The 14,347-nt window shown below is 46.5% G+C and overlaps 1 protein-coding gene across 1 annotated transcript in view; it reads left to right on the top strand.

Moving 5' to 3' along the window:
* The window catches only part of LOC144511296 (multiple C2 and transmembrane domain-containing protein 2-like), a 447,793-nt gene that overhangs the window by 335,041 nt on the left and 98,405 nt on the right, over positions 1-14,347 (top strand). The window contains exon 17 of the mRNA XM_078241512.1: positions 11,471-11,590. Coding sequence (XP_078097638.1) covers positions 11,471-11,590 — 120 coding nt within the window. The remainder of the gene's footprint in view (positions 1-11,470; positions 11,591-14,347) is intronic.

Below are 14,347 nucleotides of genomic sequence, written 5' to 3'. Positions count from 1 at the left end.
TAAATTGCCCTGTAGTGTCAGAGGGTTACAGGGATAGGGCCTGGGTGGGATTGTTGTCGGTGCAGGCTTGATGGGCTGAATGGCCTTGTTTTGTACTGTCGGGATTCTATGATAAGTTGATACCGTTGTATTTGATTTAGAGGGCAAAGGTTAGACATCACTTCAGTATTGACAAGGTATGGTGTCCCATTCTGGGTACCACATTTTAGGAAGGATGTCCAGGTCTTGAAGTGGGTGCCGGGAATATTTAGCAGAAGGATCCCAGGAATGAAGCACTTCACTTATGTGGCTAGACGAGAAATGTCGGATTGTTCACCTTATAGCAGAGAAGGTTAAAGGGACTTTAATTATTGGGGTTCGAAGTTATGAAGAGGTTTGCAGCTGACAAGAATGTCAGCAAGTAAGCAGAAGACACTGATTTAAGATTATTGACAGAACAAGCAGAGGGGCGATGGGAAGAAATTATTTTGCGCATACAGTCACCAAGGTCTGGAACATGTTTCTTGAAAGTCGGGAGGTCCAATTGTAAATTGCAAAAGGAATTGGATAAACACTTGAAAAGGAGACATTTGTGGGGCTGTGGGGAGAGAGAAGGGGATTGAGACTAAGTGGTGATTCTTTCAAAAGAGGTGGTCCAGGCATGATGGGTCAAATGGCCTCCTTCTATTATGCAATCAGATAAATATTTAATTGAAGTATCAATAAAAAGATGGGGTGGGGTGGAGGAGGGGGAGGGGGGGGGAGGGGAGGGAGGGGGGGGAGGGGGGGAGGGGGGAGGGGGGGAGGGGGGAGGGGGGGGGGGATGGTGCTGATGTTCATCTACAGTGCATATCGACCTGACATTTTGAGCAACCAGCTGTCCGAGATCTGAGCTATATTTCCTCTGGGCCTCTGTTGAATGCAGTGGGAGAGATTTCAGCGATTCAGCTTTGCTCTAAGACAGCTCACAGATCGCAGTGGGTGGTGGATGGTCATTTGACTGAGTTAACTAAAGGCATGAACATCCAATGGACAACAGCCTCATGAGTCGGTGGCCCTCAGGGCAGGAAACGGTTTGAACAAAACATTGCCAAACAGCGCCAAGATTAAATTTTTTTTAAATAATGCAAGACCTCGGGAAAAGGGCAAGGAGAGTGGGGAATAATTGGAAGCAGTACAATGGGCCAAGTGGCCTCCTATACTGTAACATCTGAAATATGCAGGTAGAGCCTCCATCAAATATAGATATAGTCATAGATATAGTGAGAGAAGTTAGGATCAAACTGAGATGAGGAGAAACTACTTCTTTCAGAGGGTTGTGAGTCGGTGGAACCCACTGCCCCAGAGTGCAGTGGAGGCAGAATCGGTCAACAATAACAGGAAAGAGATAGATATGTTTGATTAGATTTATTACTGTCACATGTATTAACATACAGTGAAAAGTATTGTTTCTTGTGTGCTATACAGACAAAGCATACCGTTCATAGAGAAGGAAATGTGAGAGTGCAGAATGTAGTGTTACAGTCATAGCTAGGGTGTAGAGAAAGATCAACTTAATGCAAGGTAAGTCCATTCAAAAGTCTGACAGCAGCAGGGAAGAAGCTGTTCTTGAGTTGGTTGGTACGTGACCACAGACTTTTATATCTTTTTCCCAACGGAAGAAGGTGGAAGAGAGAATGTACAGGGCTGCGTGGGGTCCTTAATTATGCTGGCTGCTTTGCCGAGGCAGCGGGAAGTGTAGACAGAGTTAATGGATGGGAGGTTGGTTTGTGTGATGGATTGGGCTACATTCATGACCTTTTGTAGTTCCGTGCGGTCTTGGGCAGAGCAGGAGCCATACCAAGCTGTGAATCAACCAGAAAAAATGCTTTCTATAGTGCAACTGTAAAAGTCGTAGCTGACATGCAAATTTCCTTAGTCTTCTGAGAAAGTAGAGACGTTGGTGGGTTTTCTTAATTATAGTGTGGGCATGAAGGGACCAGGACAGGTTGTTGGTGATCTGGACACTTAAAAATCTGAAGCTCAACCCTTTCTACTTCATCCCCATTGACGTAGACAGGGGCATGTTCTCCTTTACACTTCCTGAAGTTGATGACAATTTCCTTCGTTTTGTTGACATTGAGGGAGAGATTATTGTTGCCTGCCAGATTCTCTGTCTCATTCCTGTACTCTGTCTCGTCATTGTTTGAGATCTGACACACTACGGTGGTGTCGTCAGCAAACTTGAAAATCAAATTGGAGGGGAATTTGATCACACATTCATAGGTGTATAAGGAGTATAATAGGGGACTGAGAACACAGCACCGTGTTGAGGATGATCGTGGAGGAGATGTTGTTGCCTATCCCTACTGATTGTGGTCTGTGAGTTAGGAAGTTCAGGATCCAGTCGCAGAGGGAGGTGCTGAGGCCCAGGCCACGGAGTTTGGAGATGAGTTTCGTGGGAATAATGGTGTTGAAGGCTGAGCTGTAGTCAATAAATAGGAGTCTGACATAGGTGTCCTTGTTATCTAGGTGTTCCAGGGTTGAGTGCAGGGCCAGGGAAATGGCGTCTGCTGTGGACTGTTGCGGCGGTAGGCAAACTGTAATGGATCCAGGTAATCTGGGAGGCTGGAGTTGATTTGTGCCATGACTAACCTTTCGAAGCACTTCATAATGATGGATTTCAGAGCCACCGGCCGATAGTCATTAAGGCACGCTGCTTGGTTTTTTTTAGGTACCGGGGTGAAGGTCGTCTTCTTGAAGCAGATAGGGACCTCAGATTGTTGTAAAGGGAGGTTGAAGACATCTGTGAATGTTTCTGATGAAAAGTGGGATAAAGGGCGATGGGGAGCAGGCAGGAAAGTGGAGTTGAGACCAGGATAAGATCAGCCATGATCATGTTAAATGGCAGAGCGGGTTCGAAGGGCAGAATTGCCCAATCCTGCTCCTAATTTCTACTTAAACTGAAGTCTACATTATCTAATAAAGGTCCACCTCTCCTGTGCCTACCTTCGCTTAGTCCAAAGTACCAAAGAATTTGTTTTTAAGCATGGGGAGACGATGGCCTAGTGGTATTATCGCTAGACTATTAGTTCAGAAACTCAGGTAATGTTGTGGAGACCAGGGTTCGAATCCCGCCAGGACAGATGGTGGAATTTGAATTCAATAAAAAAAACCTGGAATTAAGAATCTGCTGATGACCATGAAACCATTGTCAATTGTTGGAAAAACCCATTTGGTTCACTAATGTACTTTAGGGAATGAAATTAGTGGTTCGCACTGCTGCCTCACAGTGCCAGGGACCCAGGTTCAATTCCGGCCTCTGATCACTGTCTGTGTGGAGTTTGCACATTCTCCCCATGTCTATGTGGATTTTCTCTGAGTGCTCCAATAGGTTGATTGACCATGCTAAATTAATACTAGTGTCAGGAGGATTGGGGTGTGTGGGGTAGCGGGAATAGGGCCTGGGTGGGATTGTGGTCGATGCACACTCGATGGGCTGAATGGCCTCTGTCTTGAGGCCATTCAGCCTACTTTTAACAGAGAAGGAGGTACTGGAAGTCTTTTAGCGCATCAAGGTAGATAAGTTCCCGGGACCTGATGAAGTATCCCAGGACACTGTGGAAGGCTAGGGAGCAAATTGCAAGTCCCCTAGCAGAGATATTTGAATCATCGATAGTCACAGGTGAGGTGCCTGAAGATTGGAGGGTGGCAAATGTTGTGCCTTTGTTCAAGAAGGGCTGCAGGGAACTACGGGCCGGTGAGCCTCACATCTGTAGTCGGTAAGTTGTTAGAAGGTATTTTGAGAGACAGGATCTGCAGGCATTTAGAGACACAAGGACTGATTAGGGACAGTCAGCATGGCTTTGTGAGTGGAAAAACATGTCTCACAAATTTGATTGAGTTTTTTGAAGGGGTAACCAAGAAGGTAGATGAGGGCAGTGCAGTTGATGTTGTCGACATGGACTTTAACAAGGCCTTTGACAAGGTACCACATGGTAGGTTGTTGCAGAAGATTAAATCTCACCCAGGGTGAGGTAGCCAAATGGATACAAAATTGGCTTGATGACAGAAGACAGGGTGTGGTTGTAGAGGGTTGTTTTTCAAACTGGAGGCCAGTGACCAGTGGTGTGCCTCAGGGATTGGTGCTAGGTCCACTGTTATTTGTCATTTATATTAATGATTTGGATGAGAATTTAGGAGGCATGGTTAGTAAGTTTGCAGATGACACCAAGGTTGGTGGCATAGTGGACAGTGAAGAAGATTATCGAGGATTGCAACAGGATCTTGATCAATTGGGCCAGTGCGCTGATGAATGGCAGATGAAATTTAATTTAGATAAATGAGAGGTGATGCGTTTTGGTCAGTCGAACCAGGGCTGGACTTATTCAATTAATGGTAGGGCATTGGGGAGAGTTACAGAACAAAAAGATCTCGGGGTACAAGTTCGTAACTCCTTGAAAGTGGACAGAGTGGTGAAGAAAGCATTCGGCATGCTTGGTTTCATCAGTCAGAACATTGAATACAGGAGTTGGGGTGTCTTGTTGAAGTTGTAGAAGACATTGGTAAGGCCACATTTGGAATACTGTGTACAGTTCTAGTCATCCTATTATAGAAAGGATATTATTAAACTAGAAAGAGTGCAGAAGAGATTTACTAAGATGTTACCGGGACTTGATGGTTTGAATTATAAGGAGAGATTGGATAGACTGGGACTTTTTTCTCTGGAGTGCAGGAGGCTTGGGGATGATCTTATAGAGGTCTATAAAATAATGAGGGGCATAGATCATCTAGATAGTCAATATCTTTTCCCAAAGGTAGGGGAGTCTAAAACTAGGCATAGGTTTAAGGTAAGAGGGGAGAGATACAAAAGGGCCCAGAGGGGCAATTTTTTCACACAGAGGGTGTTGAGTGTCTGGAACAAGCTGCCAGAGATAGTAGCAGAGGCGGGTACAATTTTGTCTTTTGAAAAGCGTTTAAACAGTTATATGGGTAAGATGGGTATAGAGGGATATGGGTAAAAATGCGGGCAATTGGGACTAGCTTAGGGGTTAAAAAAGGGGCGGCTTGGGCAAGTTGGGGTGAAGGGCCTGTTTCCATGCTGTAAACCTCTATGACTCTATTCTGCACTGTAGGGATTCTATGAAATCTGCCGTCCATACCTGGTCTGACCTCCACGTGACTCCGGAGCCACAGCAATGTGGTTGACCCTCAGGCAACTAGGGATGGGCAATAAATGCTGGGCAGCCACGAATGAAAAGAAAATCTCACACACGCGTCCTTTCTTTTCCCTTTGGAGAATTGCTGAGCTGTTTATCAGCCCATTGAATTGCGTTATGAACACTCCATGGCCAAGTCCTGCTGTTGGACTTGAACCTGGAGCTTCCGGTGTGGAGGTAAGGATGTTACCCACTGTGCCACAAGACTGTCCAAGAATGTCCCTTTTTCCTTTTAATTTGGTTAGTGTTTACAGGCTGCATGACTGCAGCTTTCTAAATGCATTCACAGTGACTTAGAAAACATTTGCATTTTATTTGGGCAGCGCTGGGTCTGTTAAATTATTCCCCTGGTAAAAGGTTATTGGATCCTTACACTTTATTTCAAGGTGATTATTTTTGCATGAGCCGACAGTGCGATTGTTACACTTAATAAGTGTTTTTATTACTGAGCCTTTAGCCATAATATATGGGCCATTTGCTGCTCTAAACAAGGTATTAGTTACATCTTTTCTGCACTGCAATTGTGACCCCATGAATAGTTTCATAAAATAATTACCAGATATGCTGCACAGTTTAGAATGGTTTGAGGAAGGACAAGTATCAAAACAGGGGGAAAAAAATGCAGTTAGCAGATGTGTGTTTGAACGAGTGAATGTATAAATTTTATTGGAAAGTGAAATGTGAAACCTAATTTTTACAGGTTTTTGTCCTGATGGGTAGCTAATGTAGCTCACAGCATTGGACATTTCAGGAGTTAGATGCGAAAAAGAATGGCAGCCAGTTGAATTGGCGCAGTTACTTTGCCCTCTTCAATGACCGAATCATCTCAGTGGTGAAATAAAACAAATATTATTAATACTGCTATCATAAGACCATAAGAAATAGTAAGCTGTTCAGCCTCTCAAACAGCCTATGGGTGGCACAGTGGTTTAGCACTGCTGCCTCACAGCGCCAGGGACCCGGGTTCAGTTCCAGCCTCGGGTCGCTGTCTGTGTGGGGTTTGCACTTTCTCCCTGTGTCTGCGTGGGTTTCCTCCGGGTGCTCCGGTTTCCTCCCACACTCCAAAGATGTGCAGGTTTGGCTGACTGGCCATGCTAAATTGCCTCTTCGTGTCAGGGGACTAGCTAGGGTAAATATGTGGGGTTCTGGGGATGGGGCCTGGGTGGGATTGTCGTTGGTGCAAGCTTGATGGGCTGAATGGCCTCCTTCTGCACTTATAGGCATTCTATGATTCTGTGAAACCTGCTCTGCTGTTCTATAGGGTCATGGCTGATCCAACAGTCCTCACTTCCTGTCCACTTTCCTGCCCTTTCAGCGTCACCCTTGGTTCCCTTATTGATCAGAAGTCTATCTCAGCCTTAAATACACACAAGGGGCAGGATTTTCTGGCCTTGCTCGCCCCAAGGTAGGAAAATCCCACCCGAGGTTAATGGACCTTTGCATGGTCCATGTCCCCCCCCCGCTACGATTCCCATGGCAGGCGGGATGGGGAAATTCCCCCAAGGACTCTGCCCCCACAATTCTCTGTGGCAAGGAGTTCTAAAGACTCCCAACCCTCTGAGAGAAGAGATTCCTCCTTATCTCTGTCTTAAATTGGCGCCCCTTTATTCTGAGACTGTGCCGTCTGGTCCTCGATTCTCCCATGAGGGGAAACATCCTCTCAGCATTTACCCTGTCAATCCCCTTAAGAATCCTATATGTTTCAATGAGACCACCTCTCATTCTTCTAAATTCCAATAAGTAGAGTCCCAACCTGTTTAACCTTTCCTCAGAAGACAATCCCTCCATACCGAGCATCATCCTTGACTTTGGTTGCGAATAGAATTGTAACTTTTCATTTTTGGTGCTGGGGTCCAGCTTTTAAAGCAGCCCAGGACAGACAAGGAATTAAAACCCCACGCCTCAAACCCTCCCCACCATTTGTTTTTATTTATTCTGGGGATGTGAGTATCACTGCCATTTATTATCCCTCCTTAGTTGCCCTTCAGCAGGTGGTCATGAACCCCCAAACCAACCCAACAGAGTGACGCACTGGGCGATTGTGGGTCTAGAGTCAAATGTAGGCCAGACCAGGTAAGGACGGCAGATTTCTTTCCCTTAATGGAGGAGCTTCCGAGCTATTCTTCACCTCCTCCGCCCCCCCTCCCCCCCTTCCCCCCCCCCTCCCCCCCCCTCCCCCCCCTCCCCCCCCTCCCCCCCTTCCCCCCCCCTCCCCCCCTCCCCCCCCTCCCCCCCCCTCCCCCCCCCCTCCCCCCCCCTCCCCCCCCCTCCCCCCCTCCTCCTCCCCCCCCCTCCTCCCCCCCCCCTCCCCCCCCCCCCCTCCTCCCCCCCCCTCCTCCCCCCCCCCTCCCCCCCCCCTCCTCCCCCCCTCCCCCCACCCCCAACTCACCCCCAACTCACCCCATGACCCAATTTCAGTGCTCGGAAATTGGTGCAACCTTAGAGTGAGAGCAGAGACCCGGGGTGGATGGAGCAGGGAGGGGTAGAATTGTGAGAGTGGGAGATTAGTGCTGTTGGTGGGAGATGTGAGGGAGGGGGGGGGGGGGATTTGTTTTAATCTTATTATTTAACAGGCACTGATGGAGGCAATTCTTTAGGATACATCTTCCGAACCAGAATGGGAAAAGGAAATTGTGTGCGCGCAAGTCACGGAGCCTTGGAGCCAGTCCCAGCCACAACCCCAATTGCTCATCCCACATCCCACAGTTTGGAAACCCCTGTTTAAAGGACATGGGTGAACCAGATGGGTTTCAATGACAATCCAGTCATTTCAGGATCATTGTTGATGAGGCTGGCATCTCACAGATTTTATTAATTAATTGAATTTAAGTTCTTCCAGCTGCCTTGATGGGGCTTGAATTCAGGTCTCTGGGAAATTAGTTGGGGGCCCCTGGATTGCTAGTTTGGTAATCCTGCCTTATTCAGGTCCTGGCTGAGGCTCCCACTGAGAGGGGGGCCTACTTCAGATTGAGAAATGGGGGTCTGGTGACATCCTTGTTGCTGTGTCATAATTTTAAGGCCTGCGCAAGGAGCATCCTGCTCTGTCTGCTGCCTAGCAACGGGGCGGGAGGAATGGACGTACCAGAAGTGGCAGGGTTAGGTTTTAAAACTTAGCCTGTGTGTCAGGAGCTGCAATAGTGTTTGTGCCCCACCACAGGCCTTGCAAGGATTTTGTGGGGCTCCTGCACCTGGTATTTCCCCCAAAACCTGATTAATATTAATTTTATGAATCGGAAATCTGGCCTGCTTCTTCCACCAGAAAACGCTTTTACAGCCAATGAAGTACTTTTGAAGTGCAGGCACAATTGTAATGGGGATAATGTGGCAGCCAATTAGCATACCGCAAGCTCCCACAAACAGAAATAATGACCTGATGGTTTGTTTTTGATTTGATTTATTATTGTCACATGTATTGTGATACAGTGAAAAGTATTATTTCTTGCGCACTATACAGACAAAGCATACCATTCATAGATAAGGAAAGGAGAGGGTACAGAATGTAGCGTTACAGTCACATCTAGGGTGTACAAAAAGATCAATTTAGTGCAAGGTAAGTCCATTCAAAAGTCTGATGGCAGCAGGGAAGAAGTTGTTCTTGAGTCAGTTGGTACGCGTCCTCACATTTTCGTATTTTCTTCCCGACGGAAGAAGGTGGAAGAGAGAATGTCCGGGATGCGTGGGGTCCTTAATTATGCTGGCTGCTTTGCCGAGGCAGCGGGAAGTGGAGACAGCGTCAATGGGTGGAAGGCTGGTTTGTGTGTTGGACTGGGCTTCGTTCACAAGCCTTTGAGTTTCTTGCAGTCTTGGGCAGAGCAGGAGCCATACCAAGCTGTGATACAACCAGAAAGAATGCTTTCTATGGTGCATCTGTGACTAGCAGAGCGAAGGCCCCGGCTTTGGCATTGTTTTACTGCTCTGGGAGTCGGCAGAGTGAAGGCTCTGGCTTCGTGGGTGTTTCCCTGTGCACTGGGAGCCGGTGTAGTGAAATCCCCAGCTCTGGGACTGTAAGCGGCAACTGCAGGTCCCTCATGGGCGGCTGGTCCAACTCTGTTGTAGTGCAGTTGGTCCAGGAATAAAGACTGGCCAAAACTAGCGGGGGGGAACTCCCTTGCTATTCATCAAAGTAGTGCCATGGAATCTTTGACGTCCTCCAGAGAAGTCAGTTGGGGCCTCGATTTAATGGCTCATGCTAATGACCGAAAGCTCAGCGAACCACAGCATGTTTTATTGCGAGCTGGAAAATCTCTACAAAAGGTATTTTCCGCTGGAAGATTTTTCTTTGAAGGTAAACAGTTAGAGCTAATGGTTTCCAGCTTCTGTTAATGCCACTGGTCTTGATGGTAAAGTGCAAGTTTCAATGGAATTTAGAATTGAATACCTTCCACGATTCTCCTGCTATTCCTGTTGTCATGAAACCTTTGTGACCCTAGGTGCTAAATTTGCAGTCTGCAGAGATTTTAAGATGCATGATGATCTATCGCTTGTGAGATTGGTTCCTTTCCAGTAACAAGGGAGTGTTTTGATAGGTCAACCGAACAGTTCAAGGGTCAGTGAACATCTTTTTGAGGCAGTCAGTACCGGGGTGTGTGTCTGTCTGTCAACAAGTGATACAGAGACAAAAGGGCCAGAAAAAGTTCCTGTTAAGTGAAAGAAAGAGCTACTGGGAGTAAACATTAAGTAGAGAGGGTCACTGGGAAATAGGTATCCCTTTGGAGCAATGGAGTTGTGCTTGGCACGCCATAGATTTGAAACTGTGTTTGTAAGCTAACATTTAAGTGTACTCCAAAATCAAGGGGAAGGAATCTTGGAAAGCGAGATTGAAACCCTGTGTAATGGGTTGTTTATAGAATCGTAGAATCCCTACAGTGCAGAAGGAGGCCACTCGGTCCATTGAGTCTGTACCAACCACAATCCCACCCAGGCCCCATCCCCATCACCCCACGCATTTACCCTAGCTAGTCCCCCTGACACTAAGGAGCAATTTAGCATAGCTAATCTACCTAACCTGCACATCTTTGGACTGTGGGGGGAAACCGGAGTTCCCAGAGGAAACCCACGCAGACAGGGGGAGAATGTGCAAACTCCACACGGACAGTGACCCCAGCTGGGAATCGAACCTGGGCCCCTGGTGCTGTGAGGCAGCAGTGCTAACCACTGTGCCACCGAGCCGCCCCACTGTGCCACTGATCCATTGTTAAAGACACCTGAGTGGGGGAGAGTTTTGCAAATAATTCCAAGGTGAGGTCTTCCAACATGGAGATGGGAATCACTTTATGAGAGAGTTTCAATGAGATTTTCTGACTTGGGCCAGAATTCTCCCAAAAAGTGTCGAATTTGCGTGAAAACTGGAATAAATCGCGCTGTTTTTTCCAGTGGGAGTTTCGAAATGAATCTCCTACACTCTGTGCACTGCAGAGTGCACAAGTGTGATTCACTCCAGGATTCGGGGGACGGGGCCTATCCCCGCTGGAGAGGCCGGCAGCATAGTGTTGAGCGGTGTGTGGAATCAAAATGTGGGGAAGAGTTCATGGCCTGAAGTTGTCCAGCCCGATGTTAAGTCCAGAAGGCTGTCAGGTGCTCAATAGGAAAATGGAGTGTTGTTCCTCCAGTTTGTGTTGGGCTTCACTGGAACACTGTAGCAGGCCGAGGACAGAAATGTGAGCATGAGAGCAAGATGGTGAATTAATATGGCAAGAGGCAGGAAGGTGGGGTCATGATTGCAGACTAAGTGAAGCTGTTCCTCAAAGTGATCACCCAGTCTGCGCTTAGTCTCCCCATTGTAGAGAAGCCATGATGTGGAGATGCCGGCGTTGGACTGGGGGTGGACACAGTAAGAAGTCTCACACCAGGTTAAAGTCCAGCAGGTTTATTTGGAATCATGAGCTTTCAGAGCTCTACTCCTTCGTCAGGTGAGTGACGGTCACTCACCTGATGAAGGAGCAGCACTCCAAAAGCTCGTGATTCCAAATAAACCCGTAGGACTTTAACCTGGTGTTGTGAGACTTCCCAACGTAGAGAAGACTGCATCGTGAGCAGCAAACGCAGGAGATTTAGTTCAAAGAAATACGAGTGAATCGTTGCTTCATAGATACTGCACCCCACAGTATGGCATCTTTCTTGAAGAGAACTTTACAATGAAGGTGGTATCCTTTTTTTCAGAACTTTGCATGCTTAGCAGAGTTGAAAATGTAAATCTGTCCCCCCCACTTCCCAGGTATCCAGAACGATGTTAATTTTTTGGTTGTTTAGCTTGTGTTCCCGGCGATAACATAGATTTTTCTCTTTCCTTTCAGTCGTATTTGGTAATTGTCTGGATATTTGAGATCTACATGCTCCCACTTGCCCTCTTGATGCTTTTCATCTGGAACTACATTCAGATGGCCAGAGGGAAGCTTATCAGCCAGCACTACATGGTGAGTCTCATTTTCCTCATGGGAGCAGCATGTCTTTCCTAAAATAACTAACAATATCCCAGCATCATCATCAACCAGAAGCAACTGTCTCCCCCTGCTAAAATCTTGCATTTATCTCAAGCTTTTCATGATCACCCCAACACCCCTAAGTGCTTTATAGCCAATCAAAAACTTTTAAAGTGTAGTCACTGTTGTAATGTAAGCAATGTGGCACCAAACTGGTCTAGTTTGGACCAGGGAGCGGCACGGGCTTGGAGGGCCGAAGGGCCTGTTCCTGTGCTGTTTTGTTCTTTGTTCAAATTAGCAGACAGCAAGCTCCAATAAAGATAAATGTGATAATGACCAGATCATCTCTTTTTTTGTTTGTGATGTTGATTGAGGTTACCATTGGGCAGGACACCATGGCCGGAATCTTCCCGTCCTGCCCGCCACGTGAATCGTAGCGGGCAGGACACGGGTCATGCAAAGGTCCGTTTACCTCAGAAGGGTTTTTCCGGGCTCAGTGGCGAGTGCAGCTGGAAAATCCCGCCCCATGGATCACTCCCCTTTTCTTCTTCTTCCATGGGATTCTTTGCATCTACCAGAGCAATAGATGGGGCTTCCTTTTCACATTTCATCCAAAAGAAGGTACCGCTTTGATTGATTGTTTGTAGATATGGTGCTTGATTGGCACCACGTCTACAAACATTCAATCCCTCCACCACCGACGCTCAGTAGCAGCAGTGCGGACTATCTACAAGATGCACTGCAGCAATTCACCAAAGATCCTTATTCAGCACCTTCCAAACCCACGACTACTTCCATCTGGAAGGACAAGGGCAGCAGATACATGGGAACACCCGACCACCTGCAAGTTCCCCTCCAAGCCACTCATCATCCTGATTTGGAAATATATCGCCGTTCCTTCGCAGTCGCTGGGTCAAAATCCTGGAATTCCCTTCCTAGCGGCATTGTGGGTCAACCCGCAGAACATGGACTGCAGCGATGCAAGATGGTAGCTCACCACCGCCTTTTCAAGAGCAACTAGGGCTGAGCAATAAAGGCTGTGATGTGAAGATGCCGGCATTGGACTGGGATAAGCACAATAAGAAGTCTGACAACATCAGGTTAAAGTCCAACAGGTTTATTTGGTAGCACAAGCTTTCGGAGTGTTGCTCCTTCTTCAGGTGAGTGAAGAGTTGTGTTGACAACTCTTGGAACCTGGAACCTTCTGACTCAGAGGCAAGAGGGCAACCCATTGAGCCAAAATGGACAATGTTACATTCTCTGTAGAGGTTGTTAAAGTCTAACGAGAAATTCGAACACTTAGTGATTAACCAAAAGAGTTAACGTCAGAAGATTGCACATTTTTAACAAAAACAAATTTCACTGCATAGAAAAATGAAATTAAACAAAGCAAGCACTAATAACTTAACACAACGGTTTGTTAAGACTCTACCCCGCACCCGCAGTGGATGCAAAGAACTATTGGCTGCTGGCTGGATCTTCTGGTCTAGTTGATGTCTATGGGGCCTTGCGTGGCTTGCCTGCCCTGCCATTGGGAAACCTACTGCAAGGGCCAAATTCACGAGCGATCCCACTGGTGGGAGGGGCCAGAAAATTCCACCCGTAAGAGTATAGGTAGTCCTTTTACTGCCTAATTCCACCAAACATTCTCTTATACATCACGAGAACTTGGGAGTTTATTCACTTCTCTTCCTGAATTCAAACCAAGTATGCCACAGCTTTCTGGAATTCACTTGGATTTCTCCTCAGGATTCCAGCAATTCTCTGGTGTTCAAGATTTCATAGGGATTCCTCCACTAACTTTAAGCTAAGTGACCCTCCAACCTTTCTTCTAAACCTCATGGCTATGGACCTCGTAGCTTCACTTGGGCCTCACTGCATTTGTACACAGTGATTTAAAAATCAAGAACATCCCTGGTTCCTTGTCTTGGTTTTAGATAGACATAGACTGCCTTACAGCTCTTGGCAGCTCTCTTTCTCTCTCTCTCTTCTCTCTGTCTGCCTGTTCCCAAGCTAGACTGCTTGTTTTCTGCGGAAAACAGAAAAAACCCAATACCCTCACTGTATATCCTATCTCCATAGCACCATACGATGTTCCTAAACAGAACTAAAATTCGATTATCCTTTACCTTCAAAATAACCTTTTGATTCTGGGGACTAGCTAAATAATGTCTGTCTCTGATGAGGTTAACAACCCTCTTTCCAGACATGTTCATTCCACCAGTCAACTCCCTGGTTTACAAAGGTGCTGTTACCCTTATTGATTGTGAACTAGATAGATAGACTGTATCCATTACTGAAATAACTGTAGATCTTCTGACTCTACCAAAAGCTCAGAGGTGGGTCATTCATTCTTTCAGTGTTTTCACATCTGACCCTGACCTTATTAAATAAACAAAGGTTGCCCTTTGAACTGTTTTGACCGCAGGTCTGTTTACCAGTTTCTCAACCAAGTGTTTCTATTTATCACTCTTTAAATTCACTTGCTACGAAAAGTAATTTTCTAAAATACAGAAATTGATAAATTTAGAGATTCATAGCAACACTAATAACCATGACAACAAATATTCCTTTGTTCACTGGACAGCAGCTGAACTGAAGTTGGTCCCTGAATACAATAAAACGTGTAGATCTTTTGAAATTTAATCAGGATTATGACTGAAATTCTCTACCCTTGTTCGCGCCTGCACCAACAATCCCACCCAGGCCCTGTTCCCATAACTCCACATATCTACCCTGCTAATCCCCCTG

This window comes from Mustelus asterias, chromosome 24, assembly GCF_964213995.1.
Source record: "Mustelus asterias chromosome 24, sMusAst1.hap1.1, whole genome shotgun sequence".
NCBI lineage: Eukaryota > Metazoa > Chordata > Chondrichthyes > Carcharhiniformes > Triakidae > Mustelus > Mustelus asterias.
The sequence above is the reverse complement of the archived record's forward strand: the minus strand, read 5'-3'. Positions and strand labels throughout refer to the sequence as shown.